The sequence below is a fragment of the Salmo salar genome, chromosome 13 (assembly GCF_965601325.2).
Source record: "Salmo salar chromosome 13, fSalSal1, whole genome shotgun sequence".
NCBI lineage: Eukaryota > Metazoa > Chordata > Actinopteri > Salmoniformes > Salmonidae > Salmo > Salmo salar.
In genome coordinates, this window is record NC_138303.1 from 31,204,008 (window position 1) to 31,227,363 (window position 23,356).

The 23,356-nt window shown below is 43.0% G+C and overlaps 2 protein-coding genes across 5 annotated transcripts in view; both read left to right on the forward strand.

The window, feature by feature from the left end:
* The window catches only part of nt5dc2 (5'-nucleotidase domain containing 2), a 42,193-nt gene extending 35,929 nt beyond the window's left edge, over positions 1-6,264 (forward strand). Inside the window, exons 11-15 of one of the 2 annotated variants that reach the window (XR_006758546.2) lie at positions 753-839; positions 2,773-2,913; positions 3,949-4,056; positions 4,459-4,523; positions 5,352-5,368. Coding sequence is in view for 1 of the 2 variants with exons in the window: in XM_014135284.3 (XP_013990759.2) it covers positions 753-839; positions 2,773-2,913; positions 4,459-4,523; positions 5,352-5,613 (555 nt within the window). In the remaining variant the exon portion in view is untranslated. Of the gene's footprint in view, positions 1-752; positions 840-2,772; positions 2,914-3,948; positions 4,057-4,458; positions 4,524-5,351 lie in introns of both variants that reach the window. The other variant, XM_014135284.3, reaches the window with a different exon arrangement.
* Positions 6,265-10,099: 3,835 nt separating this feature from the next.
* On the forward strand, positions 10,100-22,319 carry tbc1d25 (TBC1 domain family, member 25). Of its 3 annotated transcripts, none has more exons than XM_082959961.1 (7): positions 10,100-10,227; positions 12,414-12,523; positions 13,018-13,172; positions 13,403-13,602; positions 13,700-13,891; positions 15,110-15,385; positions 16,778-22,319. In XM_082959961.1, exons 1-7 carry the CDS (start codon positions 10,225-10,227, stop codon positions 18,530-18,532), a joined length of 2,691 nt encoding a protein of 896 aa, XP_082816087.1. In that variant the 5' UTR covers positions 10,100-10,224; the 3' UTR covers positions 18,533-22,319. The 3 variants fall into 3 exon arrangements, with proteins under 3 accessions (XP_082816087.1, XP_013990760.1, XP_013990761.1); XM_014135285.3 differs by lacking the exon at positions 10,100-10,227 and adding an exon at positions 10,977-11,438; XM_014135286.3 differs by lacking the exon at positions 10,100-10,227 and adding an exon at positions 10,989-11,438 and having other exon boundaries at positions 13,403-13,527.
* The last annotated feature ends 1,037 nt before the right edge of the window (positions 22,320-23,356 follow it).

The following is a 23,356-nucleotide window of genomic DNA, read 5'->3' on the forward strand; positions in this document are numbered from 1 at the left end:
AATAAATAACATGTTGAAGGTGACAAGCCACCATGTTCACCAAGGTCAGGATAGCATCCTCAGTCCCCTCTGTGACTAATAGGCAAACTGTAATGGGTCCAGTTGATCTGCTATGGACAGGGTAAGGTGTTTACTAACAACCCTTTCCATGCATTGGGCCAGAAGAGGCGAAAGTCATTTGTGATTTGGCCTCTGGTACAATGTTCGACACCTTCCAGGAGTTTTGCACTGTAGAGGTGCTCAGAAGGAGTTGAAACAGTCGTGTGAAGACTCCCTTGAGCTGGTCGGCGCAGACCTTCAGTACTTTGCCCCGTAGTCCATCTGGGCCCGGTGCTTTCTGTGGCTTAATATGTGACAAGCATGAGGCCACCTCGTTCTCTGTTATCTGGATAAGATTTGGGGACAATCGATCAGGCTTGGTGATAAATGGATACTATTTTGATGAAATGACATGTATTGTTGCCTCACAGTTGGACATGTTAACCATGCAGTACTTTTCCTCTAAGAACACTGCCAATATCATTGCCAGACTGACCCTCAAGGCCAATAATTGTCTGTTGCTAAGGCCTCAGCAGAATTTGATGGAAGACCACATCCATGACCACATAATTACTGTCATTAGTCATGTTGTAGTTTTACCAATCCACGGTCCTTTGTTTGCCATATTTCCTCCTCTGTTAACTTCAACCATTGCCTGATTTAACTTAATAATAATTCCTTGTGACATTCATTACGCTGTCTCCTTGTTGTAGGGCAACCTGTTTGACTTTCTCAGGCTCACAGGATGGAGAGGATCCAAGGTGCTGTACTTTGGAGATCATCTGTACAGTGACTTGGCAGTGAGTCATACTATATTTACAGTACCAGTCACAAGTTTGGACACATCGACTCATTCCAGGGTTTTTCTTTATTTTTGCTATTTTCTACATTGTAGAATAATATTGAAGACATCAAAACTATGAAATAACACATATAGAATCATGTATTAACCAAAAAAGTGTTAAACAAATTAAAATATGTTAATATATTAATTATAAGTAGCCACCCTTTGCCTTGACAGCTTTGCACACTCTTGGCATTCTCTCAACCAGCTTCATGAGGTAGTCACCTGATGTGCCTTGTTAAAAGTTAGTTTGTGGAATTTCTTTCCTTAATGCCTTTGAGCCAATCAGTTGTGTTTTTACAAGGTAGGGGTGGTATACAGAAGATGGCCCTATTTGGTAAAAGACCAAGTCCATATTATGGCAAGAACAGCTCAAATAAGCAAAGAGAAACGACAGTCAATCATTACTTTAAGACATGAAGGTCAGTCAATCCGGAACATTTCAAGAACTTGTAAGGTTTCTTCAAGTGCAGGCGCAAAAACCATCAAGCGCTATGATGAAACTGGCTCTCATGAGGACCGCCACAGGAAAGGAAGACCCAGAGTTACCTCTGCTGCAGAGAGGTAGTTCATTAGAGTTACCAGTCTCAGAAATGTTAGCCCAAATAAATACTTCACAGAGTTCAAGTAACAGACACATCTCAACATCAACTGTTCAGAGGGGACTAAGTGAATCAGGCCTTCATGGTCGAATTGCTGCAAAGAAACTACTACTAAAGGACACCAATAAGAAGAAGAGACTTGCTTGGGCCAAGAAACACGAGCAATGGACATTCGACCAGTGGAAATTTGTCTGGTTTGGTCTGATGAGTCCAAATTTGAGATTTTTGGTTCCAACCACCGTGTCTTTGTGAGATACAGAGTAGATGAACGGATGATCTCTGCATGTGTGGTTCCCACCGTCAAGCATGGAGGTGTGGTGGTGCTTTGCTGGTGACACTGTGATTTATTTAGAATTCAAGGCACACAACCAGCATGGCTACCACAGCATTCTGCAGCGATACTTCATCCCATCTGGTTTTGGCCTATCATTTGTTTTCAACAGGACAATGACCCAACACACCTCCAGGCTGTGTAACGGCTATTTGACCAAGAAGGAAAGTGGAGTGCTGCATCAGATGACCTGGCCTCCACAATCCTCTGACCTCAACCCAATTGAGATGGTTTGGGATGAGTTGGACTGCAGAGTGAAGGAAAAGCAGCCAACAAGTGCTCAGCATATGTGGGAACTCCTTCAAGACGGTTGGGAAAGCATTCTAGGTGATTGAAAGAATGCCAAGAGTTTTCAAAGCTGTCATCAAGGCAAAGGGTGGCTGCTTTGAAGAATCTGAAATAGAAAAATGTAACACTTTTTTGATTACTACATGATTCCATATGTGATATTTCATAGTTTTGATGTCTTCACTATTCTACTTCCCTGTGGCTCAGTTGGTAGAGCATGGTGTTTGCAACGCCAGCATGGTGTATGCAACGCCAGGTTTGTGGGTTCGATTCCCACGGGGGACCAGTACACACACAAAAAAAAGTATGAAATGTATGCATTCACTACTGTAAGTCGCTCTGGATAAGAGTGTCTGCTAAATGACTAAAATGTTAAAAATAAAAAAAATAATAAAAAAAAGTAAAATGTACAATTTAGAAAATGATAAAAAATTAAGAAAAAACCTTTGAATGAGTAGGTGTGTCTAAACTTTTGACTGGTACTGCATGTCTAAATATTTTGGTGACTGATGCAGGCAGTGTGGATGTGATTTCTCAACACAGGAAATTGCGAACAGACATTTACTTTGTTTTAAGGACTGTGTGTCTCACATTGTGCTTACTGTAATAACCTGTGTAATGTTGTGGCTAGTCATTGTACTGGGCTGACTACTCATGCTCTTCTGCAGGACCTAATGCTGCGTCACGGCTGGCGGACGGGAGCCATAGTACCGGAGCTGGAGGTGGAGACCAGGGTTGTGAACACGGAGCAGTATGCCCAGGGCCTCACCTGGCTGCAGGCACTCACCGGTCTACTGGAACGCATGCAGGTACACTTATAGAGCTATAGGGTGTTCTACAACATAGAAATCGGCAAACTGTGAGGTCAAAGCAATGTTGCATTTACCATGATGGGTCTCTTGCCTATATGGAATGTAGTGCCAATCAGAGTATGTGAGTGGAGTTGAGCGGTCGGAAATCCCACTCATCGCTCATGGAGCAGCACCGCTCCACACTCACAGTGGGGGAAAAAATGCTGCTCAAAATTCGCTCCATTCATTAAAATCACAATTTAACCAACACCCATCTATTTTTGTGACTGCCTAGACCTACCATATGGTTTTGAAGTATTAAAACCAAATCATATGATATGAATGAAAAGTATTTTAATAAACATGAAAAGGGTAATGTAAGAAGCGCTCATTTCAAATAGGCTACATGAAATATTATACAACATTTAAACACTCTAAATAGGTCAGGAGCCAGACAGGGAGCCTAAGAAGGAACGAACATGAATTATTTATGCTGTATTATTTCAAGGCTATAGCCTACAAAGGAATACATTGTGAAGCATTTGCAAGTGTGACAGAATAGGCTGGTAGGGACATAAAGCGCTCAGCATTTAAACAACATTTCATTGTATCATTATAGTCTATAAATTGAGCATATAGGCTGTGACTTAGAATTAAATGAAAAATGCCTTATTAGGCTCAGTCTACTGTGCCTTTTGAATTCATTTTTAGAAACAGGCCAGCAGTGGAGAATATCCTCTCTGAGCTTGCAGAGCCACTGGGGATGCTAAACACCCTTTTGGCCACTCTGGTCAGGCTGGGCAGAGATGCAGAGTTGTTTTTTTCTATAGGTAAGATATGTAGGCCTAAAGGTTTTTAGGCAAAATAACCAGAAAGCTCCTTAAAAGTGGGAATATGCCAGGCCTATTGGCCAAAATCAATTATGGCCTATTGTATAGATAATAGAACAAAAATGAACTAAACTTTTAAGAGGTCTGATTTTTAACTTTTTTATAAATACTTTTGCTACAGTGACACACTTAGTTATCTACCCACCTCGTTCCTTTCTTTTAGCATGTACATGAAGTATACCATCATGGATACGCCTCTTTTCAGATTCCACAATGATTCTTTAGTTGTGGACACTACATCACCGCACTCCCTCTCTTGGTCCTCATCTTTGTAAGTCATTTTGATTTTGCAACTGTGTTTTATCAGTTTCTTTATTCAAATATTTTGTGAACTCCATAACAGTAGTTAAAGAAAGGGGCTATAGTAGCACTCAAGTAGACTACAAATGCATGCTGGGCCAGGCATGCCCTGAGCTTGTGAAGTGAGCGCTACTGGAGCGAAATTGGAGCGGGCTCCAGCCTTTGGGAATCTCGCTCAGTGCTCCAGTCAAATTGGTCATGCTCCGCTCAAGCTCCGCTGCACATACTCTGGTCCCAATCAATTGTACCCCCACAATAAGCACTACTTTTACAAGCTATTATTATGATATTTTTTTTACCCATCAGCCATGCCATGTTTTTTATGTTAAGATGAAAGTGTTCAAGTAAAAACATTTTTATTGCACTTGTGCAGATGCATCGAGATCCAGAGTCAAAGAAAGTTCTGCAGGATTGGCTGAAGGAGAGAGAAGAGCTTCGGTGAGTCTAGTGTTAGTAGATATTATACACTAAATATACAAAAGTATGTGGACACCCCTTGAAATTAGTGCTTTCGGCTATTTCAGCCACACCTGTTGCTGACAGGTGTATTAAAATCGAGCACACAGCCATGCAAACTCCATAGAACAGTGGCAGTAGAATGGCCTTACTGAAGATCTCAGTGACTTTCAATGTGGCACACCATCACAGGATGCCACCTTTCAACAAGTCAGTTCATCAAATTTCTGCCCTGCTAGAGCTGCCCTGGTCAACTGTAAGTGCTGTTATTGTGAAGTGGAAACGTCTAGGAGCGACAACGGCTCAGCTGTGAAGTGGTAGGCCACACAAGCTCACAGAACGGGAACACCGAGTGCTGTAGCGCGCAAGAAAATTGTCTGTCCTCGGTTGCAACACTCACTACCGAGTTCCAAACTGCCTCTGGAAGCAACATCAGCACAAGAACTGTTCATCGAGAGCTTCATAAATTGGACTCCATGGCCGAGCAGCCGCACACAAGCCTAAGATCACCATGCGCAATGCCAAGCGTCAGCTGGAGTGGTGTAAAACTCGTCACCATTGTTATAGCAACAAAGGGGGGACCAACTCCATATTAATGCCCATGATTTTGGAATGAGATATTCGACGAGCAGGTGTCCACATACTTTTGGTCATGTAGTGTATGTCATAATATTCTAAATAAATATTTAATTTTTCAAGACCGTCGGACAGCAAGTCAGACCTAAAGGATTCAGTGTAATTGTGACTTAACAAGCTTCGTACAGACCTATGAACTTCCTTCGACCCTTTCTTTCATTTTCCCCCTCACAGAGCTGTGACCAAGAACCTGTTCAACCCTCACTTTGGTAGCATTTTCCGCACCTGCCATAACCCCACCTACTTCTCCCGTCGCCTGTGCCGCTTCTCTGACGTCTACATGGCATCCATCAGCTGTCTGCTGAACTATGACCTCTCCTACACCTTTTACCCTCGTCGCACCCCCCTGCAGCACGAGGCGCCCCTGTGGATGGACCAGCTTTGCACTGGCTGCATGAAGACTCCCTTTCTGGAGGAGATGGCTCACATCCGCTGAGAGGGGCAATCCAAGATCTCACAAACCGCAAACTGAATATGAAGATGCAGGAACTGAGGCTAAGCTGAGAGTAAGGAGGCATGGTGGACAACACAGAACAGGTTAAAGGTCTGCACGGATCATGAGTGCCACCTGCTGGGTTATTGTATGCCAGTAGGCCTACAGTAGTAGCATATCAAAATATCTGCCTATTCAACTCACCCAATATCACTTGGTTGACCAGGACATTTGATGGGTTTAGCCATTAGTTTTACTTTTTAGGTTAGTTAAGGTTGTAACTTGTTATCCACACCATGTACAAACGTATGCTTTTGATATCTGTCACATGACTTTTTTAATCTCATTTTAACCATTTAGCCTGTAATGGACTGATGTCATATAATGACATACAGTATCTTATGACTGCATCAGTTTGAGTTTTGAGTAATGGATCTTGATTATTAGAATTTTTTACAAGTATGTTTTAAGTCATTGGTGTTACCGCCTTGAAAATCACTCATTACAAAGGACCTTGAGAATTCTCTTCAGTGAAAAACTGTTATTGGGGAGGGGCCTATATTAAAGGAAAGGATTAGTTAATCAAACCCTTTTACTATGTCATAAATGTGAGGATTGAGAATTTTGTGTTTAAATAAAGTGTCATTGGTGTTGCATTGTGAAAAATTATTAATCATATGACTTTTGTAAATTATTGTTAAAGGGTTATTGACCATAGATTTGCGTTTCTGTGGCCTCCATTTTATGAAAATCCTCAATTACCTAAAAGTTGGCATTGGTGTTACTGCTCCTACTGGTGGCACAATGTTATCATAATAGTCCAAATGTATTAAAAAGTTATTAAGCTACCATATTAGTTTGTTTATAATGGGAAGATGTACCCAAATACATATCAATGAAATACAAATCTACAAAAATTAAGTTAATTTGTTACAAAATGCAATACTTAAATGCCACCCCAAATCAAAGAATTACCTTTTTAACAAAATGTGTTGTTTTTGTAGTGACTGAGCTTTCATGTCAGTTTCTGAACAGTACACTCCACCAAGGGAGGGAAGTATGGTCGGAAGGTGAATTCAAGAATTGGAAAATCCTCTTGAAAAAGAAATGGCACTTTTTAATTCTTGAATGAGATTTTTGTTTTGCCTACTAAATTAAAATGGAATTGGCCCCAACCATGTCACCCTAACTGTGACCATATATTAATGATTATTTGTGGGTTCCAGCTGTATATCATATACATTGTACACTGAACAAAAATATAAACACAACATGTAAGGTTGTAACATGTAAGGCCCATGTTTCATGAGTTGAAATAAAAGATACCAGAAATATTCTATACGCACAAAAAGCTTATTTCTCAATAATGTTGTGCACACATTTGTTTACATCACTGTTGGTGAGCATTTCCAGGATAATCCATCCACTTGACATGTGTGACGTATCAAAAACTGATTAAACAGCATGATCATTACACAGGAGCGCCTTGTGCTGGGGACAATAAAGGTCACTCTAAAATGTGCAGTTTTGCAGTTTTATTGCACAATGCCACAGACGTCTCACGTTTTGAGGGAGCGTGCAGTTGGCATGCTGACTGCAGGAATTTCCACCAGAGCTGTTGCCAGAGAATTGAATGTTAATTTCTCTACCATAAGTCGCTTCCAATGTCGTTTTAGAGAATTTGGCAGTATGTCCAAATCGGCCTCACAACCGCAGACCACATGTAACCACGCCTGCCCAGGACCTCCACATCGTGCTTCTTCACCTGCGGGATCATCTGAGACCAGCCACCCGGACAGCTGACGAAGCTGGGTTTGCACAACCGAAGAATTTCTGCACAAACTGCCAGAAACCCTCTCAGGGAAGCTCATCTGCATGCTCGTCGTCCTCACCAGGGTTTTAAGCTGACTACAAGTTTGGCATCATAACCGACTTCTGTGGGTAAATGCTCACCTTCAATGGCCACTGACATGCTGGAGAAGTGTGCTCTTCACAGATTAATCTCAGTTTCAACTGTACCGGGCAAATGGCAGACAGTGTGTATGGCGTCGTGTGGGTGAGTGGTTTGCTGAACAGAGTGCCCCGTGGTGGCGGTGGGGTTATGGTACGGGCAGGTATAAGCTACGAACATTTTGCAATTTGAATGCACAGAGCTACTGTGACGAGATTCTGAGGCCCACTGACGTGCCATTCATCTGCCGCCATCACCTCATGTTTCAGCATGATAATTCCTGGAAGATGAAAATGTCACAGTTCTTCCATTGCCTGCATACTCACCAGACATGTCACCAATTGAGCATGTTTGGGATGCTCTGGATCAACATGTAGGACAGCGCATTCCAGTTCTAGCCAATATCCTGCAACTTCGCACAGCCATTGAAGAGGAGTGGGACAACATTCCACAGGCCAAAATCAACAGCCTGATCAACTCTATGCGAAGATGTGTTGTGCTGCATGAGGCAAATGGTGGTCACACCAGATACTGACTGGTTTTCTGATCCACGCCCCTACCATTTTTTAAAGGTATCTGTGACCAACAGATGCATGTCTGTATTCCTAGTCATCCATAGGTAAGGGCTTAATTTATCTATTTCAATTAACGGATTTACTTATATGAACTGTAACTCAGTAAAATCTTTGAAATTGTTGCATGCTGCGTTTATATTTTTGTTCAGTGTAAAATACCTGGGATATGGTTTTCCTCTGCATGTAAAAAGAGGGATTGATGGTGCATTCAGGACAAGTCAGAAACTCGGAACCTCCACGTCAAAATTATCATAAAAAAAGATTGTAAACTGACAAGATAGTGGAGTGAACGCTGAAAAATGGGAATGAATGTCCGCAAAAGCAGAAGGCAGACAGGAGGAGGTGGGATCAGGTGAGAACATTCTAGCCAATGAGAGGGCAGATACACATGTAAACAAAAACAACAGGCACAACTCCAATACAAAATTGGTTTTCTCAAATTTGCCAGAATGCCACGCTATTTATTTTTATTTATTTTATTTCACCTTTATTTAACCAGGTAGGCCAGTTGAGAACAAGTTCTCATTTACAACTGCGACCTGGCCAAGATAAAGCAAGCAGTGCGACAAAAACAACAACACAGAGTTACACATGAGATAAAGAAATGTACAGTCAATAACACAATAGAAAAATCTATGTACAGTGTGTGCAAATGTAGTAAGCTTAGGGAGGTAAGGGAATAAATAGGCCATAGAGGTGAAATAATTACAATTTAGCATTAACACTGGAGTGATAGATGTGCAGATGATGTGCAAGTAGAGATACTGGGGTGCAAAGATCAAGAAGATAAATATCAATATGGGGATGAAATAGGTAGTTGGTTGGACTGGCTATTTACAGACGGGCTGTGTACAGCTGCAGCGATCGGTAAGCTGCTCTGACAGCTGACGCTTAAAGCTAGTGAGGGAGATATAAGTCTCCAACTTCAGTGATTTTTGCAATTCGTTCCAGTCATTGGCAGCAGAGAATTGGAAGGAAAGGCGGCCAAAGGAGGTGTTGGCTTTGGGGATGACCAGTGAAATATACCTGCTGGAGCTCGTGCTACGGGTGGGTGTTGCTATGTTGACCAGTGAGCTGAGATAAGGTGGAGCTTTACCTAGCAAAGACTTATAGATGACCTGGAGCCAGTGGGTTTGGCGACGAATATGTAGCGAGGACCAGCCAACGAGAGCATACGGGTCGCAGTGATGGGTAGTATATGGGGCTTTGGTGACAAAACAGATGGCACTGTGATAGACTGCATCCAATTTGCTGAGTCGAGTGTTGGAGGCTATTTTGTAAATGACATCGCCGAAGTCGAGGATCGGTAGGATGGTCAGTTTTACAAGGGTAAGTTTGGCAGCATGAGTGAAGGAGGCTTTGTTGTGAAATAGGAAGCCGATTCTAGATTTAACTTTGGATTGGAGATGCTTAATGTGAGTCTGGAAGGAGAGTTTACAGTCTAGCCAGACACCTAGGTATTTATAGTTGTCCATATTCTAGGTCAGAACCGTCCAGAGTAGTGATGCTAGTCGGGCGGGCGGGTGCGGGCAGCGATCGGTTGAAGAGCATGCATTTAGTTTTACTAGCATTTAAGAGCAGTTGGAGGCCACTGAAGGAGTGATTTATGGCGTTGAAGCTTGTTTGGAGGTTTAACAACACAGTGTCCAAAGAAGGCCCAGATGTATACAGAATGGTGTCGTCTGCGTAGAGGTGGATTAAAAAATCACCCGCAGCAAAAGCTACATCATTGATATATACAGATAAAAGAGTCGCCCTGGGAATTGAACCCTGTGGCACCCCCATAGAGATTGCCAGAGGTCCAGACAACAGGCCCTCCGATTTGACACACTGATCTCTATCTGAGAAGTAGTTAGTGAACCAGGCGAGGCAGTCATTAGAGAAACCAAGGCTATTGAGTCTGCCGATAAGAATACGGTGATTGACAGAGTCGAAAGCCTTGGCCAGGTCGATGAAGACGGCTGCACATTCCTGTCTTTTATTGATGGCGGTTATGATATCGTTTAGGACCTTGAGCGTGGCTGAGGTGCACCCGTGACCAGCTCTGAAACCAGATTGCATAGCGGAGAAGGTGCGGTGGGATTCGAAATGGTTGGTGATCTTTGTTAACTTGGTTTTTGAAGACTTTAGAAAGGCAGGGCAGGATGGATATAAGTCTGTAACAGTTTGGGTCTAGAGTGTCTCCCCCTTTGAAGAGGGGGATGACCGCGGCAGCTTTCCAATCTTTAGGAATCTCAGACGATATGAACGATAGGTTGAATAGACTAGTAATAGGGGTTGCAACAATGGCGGCGGATAATGTTAGGAAGAGAGGGTCCAGATTGTCTAGCCCAGCTGATTTGTAGGGATCCATATTTTGCAGCTTTTTCAGAACATCAGCTGTCTGGATTTGGGTGAAGGAGAAGCGGGGGGGGGGGGGGGGGGGGGGGGGGGTGTGCAGTGGGCAGCTGGGAGGAGGTGCTCTTATTCTCCATGGACTTTACACTGTCCCAAAATGTTTGGAATTAGTGCTGCAGGATGTAAATTTCTGTTTGAAAATGCTAGCCTTTATTTTCCCACCTGACTGTGTGTATTGGTTACTTATATCAGTACATTCATAACAAGCTAAACATTACCAAACTTCTATTTCGATCAAATAAGCCTCAAGTAGCACATTTTGCAATTCAATTTGTTGACCATATTCAACACTCTCTCATTGACCTCCATATAAAAACTAGGGCGTGATCTTTCTACGATGAGTTTCCATGTTGGAAATTACCGAGTTCCGAGGTTTCTTAAACGCACCATCAGCAGCACTAAATGATGTAATGTATACGGGCGTCATATCCTGAGTTCCAGTCGTGAAAGCTGAAACTTCAATATTTTTTGGAGATATTAAAAGTCCTCATTTGTTAGCAAGAAAGGCATTTTGGGTATTTTTCTCATTTTGAGCTGGAATGTTAACATCGGATTATTCTCAAATTCTGTAGTAAATTATATTTTATTTTTCTTGTTACAGAACATAATCACGTAAATAACCTTTGACAAATTAGCTTCAGTGAAGTACTGCAAATGTGTGAATAAGCTTTTATTTTAAAACAAATTCCCGTCAAACAGGAAACAGATTTCTCTTATTGTCGCTGATGTACAAGTCTGGACAAAGCGGTGACTGAAAAACATGAGTCGCCGCAACCGTTCTCTTCCAATTTGAGAAATGCCTATGTAAGAAAAATCTAATTGAATACAACCATCGTGGGTCCAGTGGACTCCTCATCAACATGGCAACTGATGAGGAGAGGGGCGTAGTGCGTGTCAAAGTCAAGGTGAGGAATATGTGAACGATGGAATAGCTGCAGCTAGCTTGGGGTACCCTTTGACATGTATCACATTTCCAGGTAGCTAGCTTTATTGTTATCACAGTGGTTGACGTATTTTGGCCATTTTTCGTTACATTTTGGTGACTTTTGCGTTAGCTAGTAGCAGTTTGAAGTGCTATCCTTTTCTTCTACCCAGAACAGTGCTTTGTTGTTTTTTTTAGCATTGATCCTGCTAACATCTAATGAGCAATAGTGGACAGTTATTCAGAACGTAACCCTCTTGGATCTTCTGACTACAAAAAGTAAATAATGTAACTATGAAAAATAACGGATTAGGAACATTCGATTATTGACAATAGGTCTAACTAGCTACCTGCTGCTGGTGTTGATATGTGATCGTGCACCGGGGAAACAATTTTAAAGCAATATTGAGAGTCAACTAAACCCGCGAATCTTGACAGCTAGTTAGATTGGTTTATTGTGTTATACCAAGTAATGAACTCAGTTATTCACAGACAGAACCCCACAGTGACGTGGCAGGTTGTTATAACGTTGTCTTGACGCTTTAGTAATAGTAGTGAGTCATTTAGTTAACATCGCCGTCAACACCAGATCAGCTCTGAGCTCTTGACTGAGAACAGGTGACACGTCATTTAGTGATATAAAAGTAAGCATTTCTGCTCTCTTGTGACAAATATAGCCTACACCATTTTTGATGTACGACCCAATCATTACAAAAAAAAGTTTAGTCTTCCATTGTAGAAGGTCAGTCTGCTATTTATGACATTCACCTTTGTTGTTGGCTTTTGGTAGCCTGGGTTAACTGAATTTCAAAACGTAATTCTTGAACCCGGGCTAGCCTTTTTATTGGAACTGAAGAATGACATTGATTCAGTCACACATGATTTACAGTGATGATATGAAATAGGCCTTCAATGTACCTCAATGAATGTTTACATTATTGTTTCTCACCTTCCTCAGAAGTGTGAGGGGCTGCTGCCAGTGGAGTTTCGCTCATTTGCTGTGGATCCTCAGATAACATCACTTGAGGTGCTACAGCACATCCTCATCCGAGCCTTTGAGTTAAATGGGTGAGGAGGAGCATCAACATAATAATGTCTACAGTGCTGTTGATTGACATGGCAAGCAGAATTGTGGAGGTGCATAAAAATGGCAGCCTCCATGCACTTTACTAAGTTTGCCCTTTTGTACATTGCTCTTCGTTACTCTTTTTTGGTATTGGCATTAGCACAGTATACATGATCCCAATCTTAGCTCCAAGATGGCTGCAGTTTGAAAAAGTAGATTGTGCTGATTTGTTGGCGCATTCAACCATGTCGTGCGCCATAGTTTAAGAACTCCATGGATAGTGCTAAACATTGACAGCATATCTGAATTCCACCATTATTTTGCACTTTCACCATTCTGCAGACAATATTAGAAAGTATTGTTTTGGGAGAAAGCTTTGCCTACAATAAAGTTTGAAAAGATTATGGATATGAAATGACTTGGATTGCCATGCTTTCTAGAATTGATATCAGCCTTTTAAATATTGCTATCAGCTATTTTCTTGTTTCTTAATTAGCAAACGCAACTTTGGAATAAGTTACCTATCCCGGGACCGTGGAGGTTTGGAAGTGTATCTTTCGCTCCTGTCTGACTGGGATTTAGATGCTGCATTTGTCAGTGCAGCTAAACCTTATCTACAGCTCAAGATGGACATTAAGCCTGCCGAAGACAGTAAGCAGACCTGTCAAACGTTCTAATGATGTGTTCCTATGGGTCACCACCTGAAGAGCTTGTGTGTGTGTGCACGCTTTCATTCAGTATATGTTTTTGGGATATGTGTTAAATTACTTTGTCAAGTATCTCTTTCCTATTGAAACTTTTTTTTTGTAATGTATTTGTTGGCCTCCTTCATACAGTCCTATTTTATCGACCATCTCGTGTTTCCACTTTCTTCCTTTTAGGTCCCGTTATGGAGGACTGGGACATAATAAGCCCCAAAGAAGTGATTTGTTCTGACCAGCTTCCCGGGGATAGAAGGTCCTTGGCGGCTGCGGCCCTCCCCTTCACCCAGTCCCTACTGTCCCAGGTTACTGACAACGCTCTCGCTCTTCACCCTGTCAGCCATCTTTTTTACCAGCCAGTCACTGCTGCCTTGAGTCAGGTCCTTCTGCTAATGCTAAATAACTCCAGTTCTTAGGTTAGTGTTGCTCCCAATGACCCACCTGCGGTTTAATCTCTTGCTGTCTGTCTCTGTTCAGATGATGGGTCGAACACTGTCCAGAGTACAACAGGCCTTGAGCTGGTCTTACGGGGAGGAAGTGAAGCCTTTCAAGCCCCCTTTGAGCGATGCAGAGTTCCACAGTTACCTCAATGGCCAGGGCCAGCTTTCCCGACCAGAGGAACTGAGGCTACGCATCTATCATGGCGGGGTAGAGCCTTCACTACGCAAGGTAACAGCGCATTCACAGAGATTCCAACAATAAGTGTGCTAACAGACAGCTCTTTTAACCCTCGATACCAAAGCATTTCACAAACATAATTGAAAGTACTAGAATATCAAATAAAATCCCATAGGGCCGAACCTTAACTTGTGTGTTTAACTTAGACTTTCTCGTAACCATGCATTGGTGTCAATGGAAGATTTACGCAGACATTTGAGTTTGAGAAGGGCCCATGGTCTCCAAAACTTTGACGGGAATTGTATACTTATGGTCTTTGGATATTAATAATTTCCCGAAGTGTGAATTAGATGTAGGACTAAAGCATTTGGGTGTATGCATGTTTCACTTCGGAGTGTAAACAGAGTATCTATGTAGGTCATTCAATGTGGAACATGAATGTATGAGAAAATGAGCATAAAGAAATGCCATTTGGATGTAGAAGAGCTATATTGTTAAATGACTATACACTCACTGTATTGTATGAACATAGATATTTTAGATAGTGAAGCTAAAACATTTAATTTGGCTGTGATGTGGCAGTACAGAATGTTACCTTTTATTTGAGGGTATTTCCATACATATCTGTTTTAACATTTAGAAATGAAAGCACTTTATGTATCTTGTCCCCCCATTTTGAAGGTATCATAAGTATTTGGACAAATTCACTTATGTGTATTAAAGTAGTCAAAAGTTTATTATTTGGTCCCATATTTGTAGCATGCCAAGACTACAACAACCTTGCAACATTTGTTTTGATTGTTTTTCAGATGATGTTGTGCCCAATTGAAGGGAATGGTAAATAATGTATTGTCATTGTAAATAAGAATAGAATATGTTTTTGAACACTTTACATTAATGTGGATGCTACCATGATTACGGATAATCATGAATGAATCGTGGATAATGATGAAAAAAATGCTACCCTCCACTGTTATTGGTAATGGTGATAGGTTAGCATCTCTTGGGGGTATGATCTTTGTGCCTTTAACTTTCTCACTCATCATTATTCACAATTAATTCATGATTATCTGTAATCATGGTAGCATCCACATTAATGTAGAAGTGTTCTTTACCTTCGCCTCATATGAAACATTTGATCTAAAAGCCAAAATACTGGAGTATAGAGCCTACAAAATGCTGGTGTATATCCTACATGTCAAAACCCCTTCTCCAACGGACATGTTGTGGTAAAAATAATTTCAGGTTTGTCATTTCCTCTGTGTCCAGGTTGTGTGGCGTTACCTCCTGAACGTGTACCCCGATGGGCTGACCGGTCAGGAGAGGATGGACTACATGAAGAGAAAGACTAGGGAGTACGACCAGCTGAAGGGGGAGTGGTCAGCTAGGGTCAGTCCAGAGGACCTGGAGTTCATCAGGGGCAACGTACTGAAGGACGTCCTGAGGACCGACCGGGCCCATCCCTATTACGCCGGCTCCGAGGACAGCCCCCATCTCACCGCTCTCACCGACCTGCTTACCACCTTTGCCATTACACATCCACAGGTGTTGGAATCAATTTTTTTCTCTGTCCTCTTTGGTAGCCTGATGGTGGCGTTATACGGACATGTTTGCATTCCTTTTACATTCCTTGACATGCAGACATGCTAAGGGGTGTGGTGTTATTAGCTCAGTGAGAACAAATATATGCTCAACGCTGGTGTTTGGCATCTTCAATTCTGTCTATTTGCTTTTGAGTTATGATTAGTAAACTCTGTCTGCTTGCAGTGATACAGTATATAGACAAACATATATGGACACCCCTTCAAATTAGTGGATTTGTCTATTTCAGCCACACCCATTGCTGACAGGTGTATAAAATGGAGCACACAGCCATGTGTGTGCTCCATAGACAAACATTGGCAGTAGAATGGCCTGACTGAAGAACTCAGTAACTTTCAATATGGCTCCGTCATAGGATGCCACCTTTCCAACAAGTCAGTTTCTCAAATTTCTGCCCTGGTCAACTGTAAGGGCTGTTATTGTGAAGTGGAAACATCTAGGAGCAACAATGGCTCAGCCACGAAGTGGTAGATCACACAAGCTCACAGAACGGGATAGCCGAGTGCTGAAGCGCGCAGCTCATAAAATAATTGTCCGTCTTCGGTTGCAACACTCACTACCAAGTTCCAAACTGCCTCTGGAAGCAACATCTGCACAATAACAGTTTGTCGCAAGCTTTATGAAATGGGTTTCCATGGCCGAGCAGCCGCACACAAGCCTAAGATTGCAATGCCAAGCGTTGGCTGGAGTGGCGTAAAGGTCGCCGCCATTGGACTCTGGATCAGTGGAAACACGTTCTCTGGAGTGATGAATCACGCTTTACCATCTGACAGTCCGACTGACGATTTTGGGTTTGGCGGATGCCAGGAGAACGCTACCTTCCCGAATGCATAGTGCCAACTGTAAAGTTTGGTGGAGGAGGAATAATGGTCTGGGGCTGTTTTTCATGTTTCGGGCTAGGGAAATCTTAACGTTACAGTTAACAATGACATTCCAGACGATTAAGTGCTTCCAACTCTGTGGCAACAGTTTGAGGAAAGAGCCTTTCCTGTTTCAGCATGACAATGCCCCTGTGCACACAGCGAGGTCCATACAGAAATGGTTTGTCGAGATTGGTGTGGAAGAACTTCACTGGCCTGCACAGAGGCCTGACCTCAACCCCATCAAACAACTTTGAGATGAATTGAAACACTGACTGCGAGCCATGCCTAAACGCCCAACATCAGTGCCCAACCTCACTAATGCTCTTGTGGCTGAATGGAACCAATTCCATATTAATGCCCAAGATTTTGGAATGAAATGTTTGACAAGCAGTTGTCCACATACTTTTGGTCATGTAGTGTATGTAATCCTAGTTTTTGCTGTGTTTTAATTCATTTCAACTCTGTTTCGTAGGTGTCGTACTGCCAAGGCATGAGTGACATCGCTTCTCCGATACTTGCCGTCATGGACAATGAGGCACATGCATTCATCTGTTTCTGTGGCATCATGAAACGCCTAGAGGGAAATTTCCGCCAGGATGGCCAACTCATGTCCGTCAAGTTCCAGCATCTGAAGCTGCTACTGCAGTACTCAGACCCCGAGTTCTACTGTTATTTGGTGTCCCGCGGAGCTGATGACCTGTTCTTCTGTTACCGCTGGCTGCTCTTGGAACTCAAACGGGAGTTTGCCTTCGACGATGCTCTGAGGATGCTGGAGGTCACCTGGAGTTCCCTGCCTCCTGATCCTCCCGAAACGGAAGTGGAGCTTTTTGGGCCGCCCCTAGAGACAGACCAGACCAGAATGACATCTGAGAGTGGTGTTGAAAAGAGGCCTGCTTTCGCAGGTGAAGAAGAAGGGGAGCAGAAAGAGAAGCAGCGGAGACGACACATGTTGAGGCCTTCAAGAGAGGAGGCAGACGGCGGGAGAAAGATCGACATGGAGGAAGGAGAGCGGGAGGACAGAGGAGCCAGAAGAGAGGGTGAGGGGAACTTCGACATGCCTTACGTAGGAAAGGAGAAGGTGCACAACAATGCGCCTGTTCCTCCCTTCGAGAAGCAGAATAGTTTTGGTGAGTTCAAATACTACAATGCACGGAACAAGGACAGCTTTGATTTCGTGGAGAGAGACCCACTAGAGCGTCCTGTTGAGATGGAAGCCTCCTTGCACCCTGTATCAAATCCACCAGCCCGGCAGGGCACCGAGGACAGCGAGGAGGATCCAGGGGAGAGAGCACCTCTTATAACGGATGATGACAAGTCCTCCAGTCCAGAGACGGAGGAGAGGAGCTCCCCTAATGGACAAACAGCCTCTCCGGTCTCCCCATTTCCTCATGGTCTACCAAGCTGGAAGAATGGTTCCTCTCTGTCTCCAGGCTCCACTCCCTCCCCCTCAAGTTGGAGAGGTGCCTCCCCGGACACCCCATCACCAAGGTACACCTCCCCCATTTTACCCAACGGAAGGGTTGAGTCGCCAGAGAAAGCCACAAGAGGATTTGCTTCCTTTGCCTCGGTGCCGAACGGAACCGGAGCTAACTCTCCCGCTACCCCCACAGGGAGGTCCTTGGTTTCCTCTCCCCTACTGACTAGATCATTGCTCTCCTCCCCTATTTTGTCCTTCGGGAGAGCTCTTCCTTCGCTGCCGGTCAGCACAGTGAACAAGTCCTTTCCCAGTAACCTCCCTTCTCCTTGCAGCAAAGCCTCCAGCACTGCGCCCAACACTCCAAATTCAACCAAACCAGAGAATACCACCATCAAACCTTGTTCCCTGCCACCGCCTCAAGAGTTTGGCAAAGGGAATCCTTTCATGTTGTTCCTGTGCCTGTCAATCCTGTTGGAGCATCGAGACCACATTATAAAGAACAGCTTTGATTACAACGAGCTGGCCATGCACTTTGACCGCCTTGTTCGGCGACACAATCTGGGCAGGGTGCTGCAGCGCGCCAAGGCCTTGTTTGCAGACTACCTGCAGAGTGAGGTGTGGGATTCGGAGGAAGGAGATGAGGTCAGCTCGGACTCACCCACCACAGTCACTGCTGCTTTCCACTCCCCGCCCCCCTCTGCCACCAGGCCTCTTTTTACCCCTTTGTCATCCTCTCCAAACTCCACCTATAACCTGGCTGACACTATACCTTCCCCTTCTTCACCTGTCTCCCTCTCTCCCTCCTCTTGACTTCTGTCACTATATCCCCATCCCCAACACATTTACAGTACAATGACTAATGGTTGCCTAGTCCAGCTGTTTGTCCCTTTATCGTTGCTCATCTTATTTAGCTCTCCACCCATACCAGACTTGACTAGGTTACTACTGTTACTTTTTCATGTCTATGCTGTCAGTATTGCTCTTCTCTCCATTTCCTCTAATTGACAAGTCCTCATGCTTACTCTTGCCTTGCTATGCACTCATCCATTGAGTTTTTACTGTTTCAAACTTTTAGTTACAGGGATAATAATAATGTTTCAAATACCTTTTACCTTTATATGAAGGCCCAGGGCTGGACACATTGTGTTGGCCACGGTTAACATAGATAAGAACCTCATTGGATAAGCCACAACTGTGTCTTCTTGACCAAAGAGCTCTAGTTGTGTGATCACACTGCTAAGAACCAACACTGGCACATTGCTAGTCTGGACTCTTTAGCATAACGGCAGTGTGTATGGTTGCTGGTTCTGCCCCCTCTGTTCCCTGACTTGGCTACAGTTGGAGTGAGCAGTGGGCGCTGACCATTGGAACTATGGAGAAATATGAACAGTATGAATGAGTCATGCGATTCCCCTTAAAAATGCCCTGTTGAGAATATATCAAATATGCCTGTATTTGACTGCACACATGCCAGCATAGTGATTATGAGGACACTAACAACAGCAACTGAGCTTTGTAAAGGTTATATTCATGACTCAGTATTTGCATTGTGTATTATTACATTTTCTATCAAAATCATTTCAATACTGTATCATTTTGGTGTTGCAAGGTCACATTTTAAATATCAAGGTGAGATGAAGTTATTTTCTTTAGAAATACTATGAAGCATGGTGTGCCCCATAGGAATCTGAACAGCAAAGAAAAGTTACAGTATATTGGGAGAGGCCTTATAAGAAATGAATGGGTTTCAGTACTGCAGTTTCATGGCCAGTTTCTGCATTTGCGCTCACAATTGACTATTGTTTGCTTTTGAATCGCACATACCCACTATGATCTGAACAATATACTGTATTAAATGGGAATGTTTTGCTATTCGGGGGTTCAATGGATCATTCAATCGATAACAAAAAATGGATGCACAAATTATGCATTTGCCCTAGATCATGTATGGCCGTAGGTGACGGGTACATTGCACAATGTGCACATAGCTACTATATGGTGCTAAAAGATTTCATAAGGTATAGGATTCATCATGGCTTTATGAGAATGGTTATAAATGTGTAAATTAATGTTATATTGCACAGTTCTGGCCATATATGGTCACCCCTGAACTTTTCTTAAATAATTCCCTATTTCTTCTCTAATAAGTTGAATAAAAAAATGTACTTTTGGTCACCACACCTTATTGGATTTTCAACCAACGGACAAATTAAGCATTCAAAGAAAATAACACCCTCTCCACAATAAAACATGGGGGAGGTTTGCTACCACTGGTACTGGGCTTGAATGTGTACAATACATAATGAACTCAGCAGATTATCAAGGTGGTTTGGAGTGCAATGTTCAACCCAGTGTACAAAAATTGTCTATGTTAAATGTTGTGGGTCTTCCAGCAGGTCAACAACCCCAAACACACATCAGAAGCACGCTGGAATGGTTCAAGAAGAAACTCTGGAGTGGCCAGCAAAGAGTCCAGATCTGAATCACATCTATAACCAATGGCGAGAGCTGAAAACAGCAGTTGGCACCACTCAAATATTGAAAAATTAGAGCAGTTTGCTGCTGAAGAGTGGGACAAATTGACAGTAGAAAGGAGCAGCAAGCTCATTGATGGCTACAAGAAGCATTTGTTGGCAGTTACAGTGCATTCTGAAAATATTCAGACCCCTTCACTTTTTCCACATTTTATGTTACAGCCTTATTCTAAAACGGATTAACTTATTCTACACACAGAGCGAAAACTTTAAAATGTAAAACATAAATGCCTTATTTACATAACTATTCAGACCCTTTGCTATGAGACTCAAAATTGAGCTCAGGTGCATCCTGTTTCCATTGATCGTCCTTGAGACAATTCTAAAACTTGATTGGAGTCCACCTGTGGTAAATTCAATTGATTGGATATGATTTTGAAAGGCACACACCTGTCTACACAAGGTCCAAAGGTTGACAGTGGATGTCATAGCAAAAACCAAGCCATGAGGTCGAAGGAATTGTCCGTAGAGCTCCAAGACAGGATTGTGTCGTCACAGATCTGGGGAAGGTTACCAAAGCATTTCTGCTTTCATTGAAGGTCCCCAAAAACACAGTGTCCTCCATCATTCTTAAAGGGAACAAGTTTGGAACCACCAAGACTCTTCCTAGAGCTGTACGCCAGGCCAAACTGAGCAATCGGGGGAGAAGGGCCTTGGTCAGAGTGGTGACCAAGAAGTCGATGGTCACTCTGACAGACCTCCAGTGTTCCTCTGTGGAGATGGTTGTCCTTCTGTAAGGTTCTCGCATCTCTGCAGCACTCCACCAATCAGGGGGAAGCCACTCCTCATTAAAAGGCACATGACAGCCCGCTTGGAGTTTTCCAAAAGGCACCTAAAGGGCTCTCAGACCATGAGAAACACAATTCTCTGATCTGATGAAACCAAGATTGAACTCTTTGGCCTGAATGCCAAGCATCACACCTGGAGGAAACCTGGCACCCTCCCTACGATGAAGCATGGTGGTGGCAGCATCATGCTGTGGGGTTGTTTTTCAGCGGGAGGGACTGAGAGACTAGTCAGGATCGAGGGAAAGATGAACGGAGCAAAGTACAGAGAGACCCTTGATGAAAACCTGCTCCAGAGCGCTCAGGACCTCAGACTGGGGTGAAGGTTCACCTTCCAACAGGACAACGACCCTAAGCACACAGCAAAAACAACGCAGGAGTGGCTTCGGGACAAGTCTGTGAATGTCCTTGAGTGGCCCAGCCAGAGCCCGGACTTGAACCCGATCGAATATCTCTGGAGAGACCTGAAAATAGCTGTGCAGCGACGCTCCCCATCCAACCTGACATAGCTTGAGAGGATCTGCAGAGAGGAATGGGAGAAACTCCCCAAATACAGGTGTGCCAAGCTTGTTGCGTCATACCTAAAAAGACTTGAGGCTGTAATCATTGCCAAAGGTGCTTCAACAAATTACTGAGTAGAGTCTGAATACTTATGTAAATGTAATATTATTTTTTTTGTATAGATTTGTGAAAATGCTTTGTCATTATGGGGGATTGTGTGTAGATTTGGGGGGGGGAACAATTGAATCAATTTTAGAATAACAAAATGTGGAAACGTCAAGGGGTCTGAATACTTTCCAAAGGCACTGTGTCTTACAAAAGTCTGTGCAACCAAGTACTATAGCTCCGGGGTGACAATAATGTTGTCCATGCCATTTGTCTTAAGTTTACAATTTTAATTTAGAAAATAAAGTTTACAAAAATCAATTGGTTCTGCAATGTTGGCAATCCAATAACCAGGTGTGGAGACCTAAAGCTTTTTTTCAATTTCAACTTATTTTAGAAGAAATAGGGATTTAAAGAAAAGTGCAAGAGTGCCAATATATTTGTCGAACTGTATGTCTGGAGAATTCTCTTTTCCTGTAAGATATTCGATTGATTGGTCAAGGTTTTACTCTGAAGCAAAACATTCCACTGTGAATTATATGGGCCACTTTCAGCAGGACAGAACGTTGTGGAACATCCAGGTAGAAATATACTCAACAAAAATATAAACGCAACATGTAAACTGTTGGTCACATGTTTCATGAGCTGAAATAAAAGATTCCAGAAATTGTATGTATGCACAAAAAGCTTATTTCTCTCAAATGTTGTGCACAAATTTGTTTACATCCCTGTTAATGAGCATTTCAACTTTGCAAAGATAATCCATCCACCTGACAGGTGTGGCATATCAAGAAGCTGATTAAACAGTATGATCATTACAAAGGTACACCTTGTGCTGGGGAAAATAAAAGGCCACTCAAAAATGCGCACTTTTGTTACAACACAATGCCACAGATGTCTCAAGTTTTGAAGGGAGCCTCCAATTGGCATGCTGACTGCAGGAATGTCCACCAGATCTGTTGCCAGATAATTTAATTTGAATTTCTCTACCATAAGTCGCCTCCAACATTGTTTTAGAGAATTTGGCTGTATGTCCAACCGGCCTAACAACCTCAGACATATGGCGTCGTGTGGGTCATCGTTGTGAACAGAGTGCCCCATGGTGGTATTAGGATTATGGTATGGACAGGCATAAGCAATTTGAATGCACAGAGATACCGTGGTGAGATCTTGAGACCCATTGTCGTGCCATTCATCCGTCGCCATCCCCTCATGTTTCAGCATGAAAATGCATGTCGCAAGGATCTGTACACAATTTCTGGAAGCTGAAAATGTCCCAGTTCTCCCATGGCCTGCATACTCACCAGACATGTCACCCATTGAGCATGTTTGGGATGCTCTGGATCGATGTGTATGACATCGTGTTCCAGGTCCCGCCACGTCGCACAGCCATTGAACAGGAGTGGGACAACATTCCACAGGCCACAATCAACAGCTTGATCAACTCTATGCGAAGAAGATGTACTGCATGAGGAAAATGGTGGTCACACCAGATACTGACTGGTTTACTGATCCACGCCCCTACCTTTTTTTAAAAAGGTATTTGTGACCAACAGATGCGTATCTGTATTCCCAGTCATGTGAAATCCATAGATTTAGGGCCTAATGAATTCCTTTCAAATGACTGATTTCCTTATATGAACTGTAACTCAGTAAAATCTTTGAAACTGTTGCAAGTTGCGTTTATATTTTTGTTCAGTGTATATTAT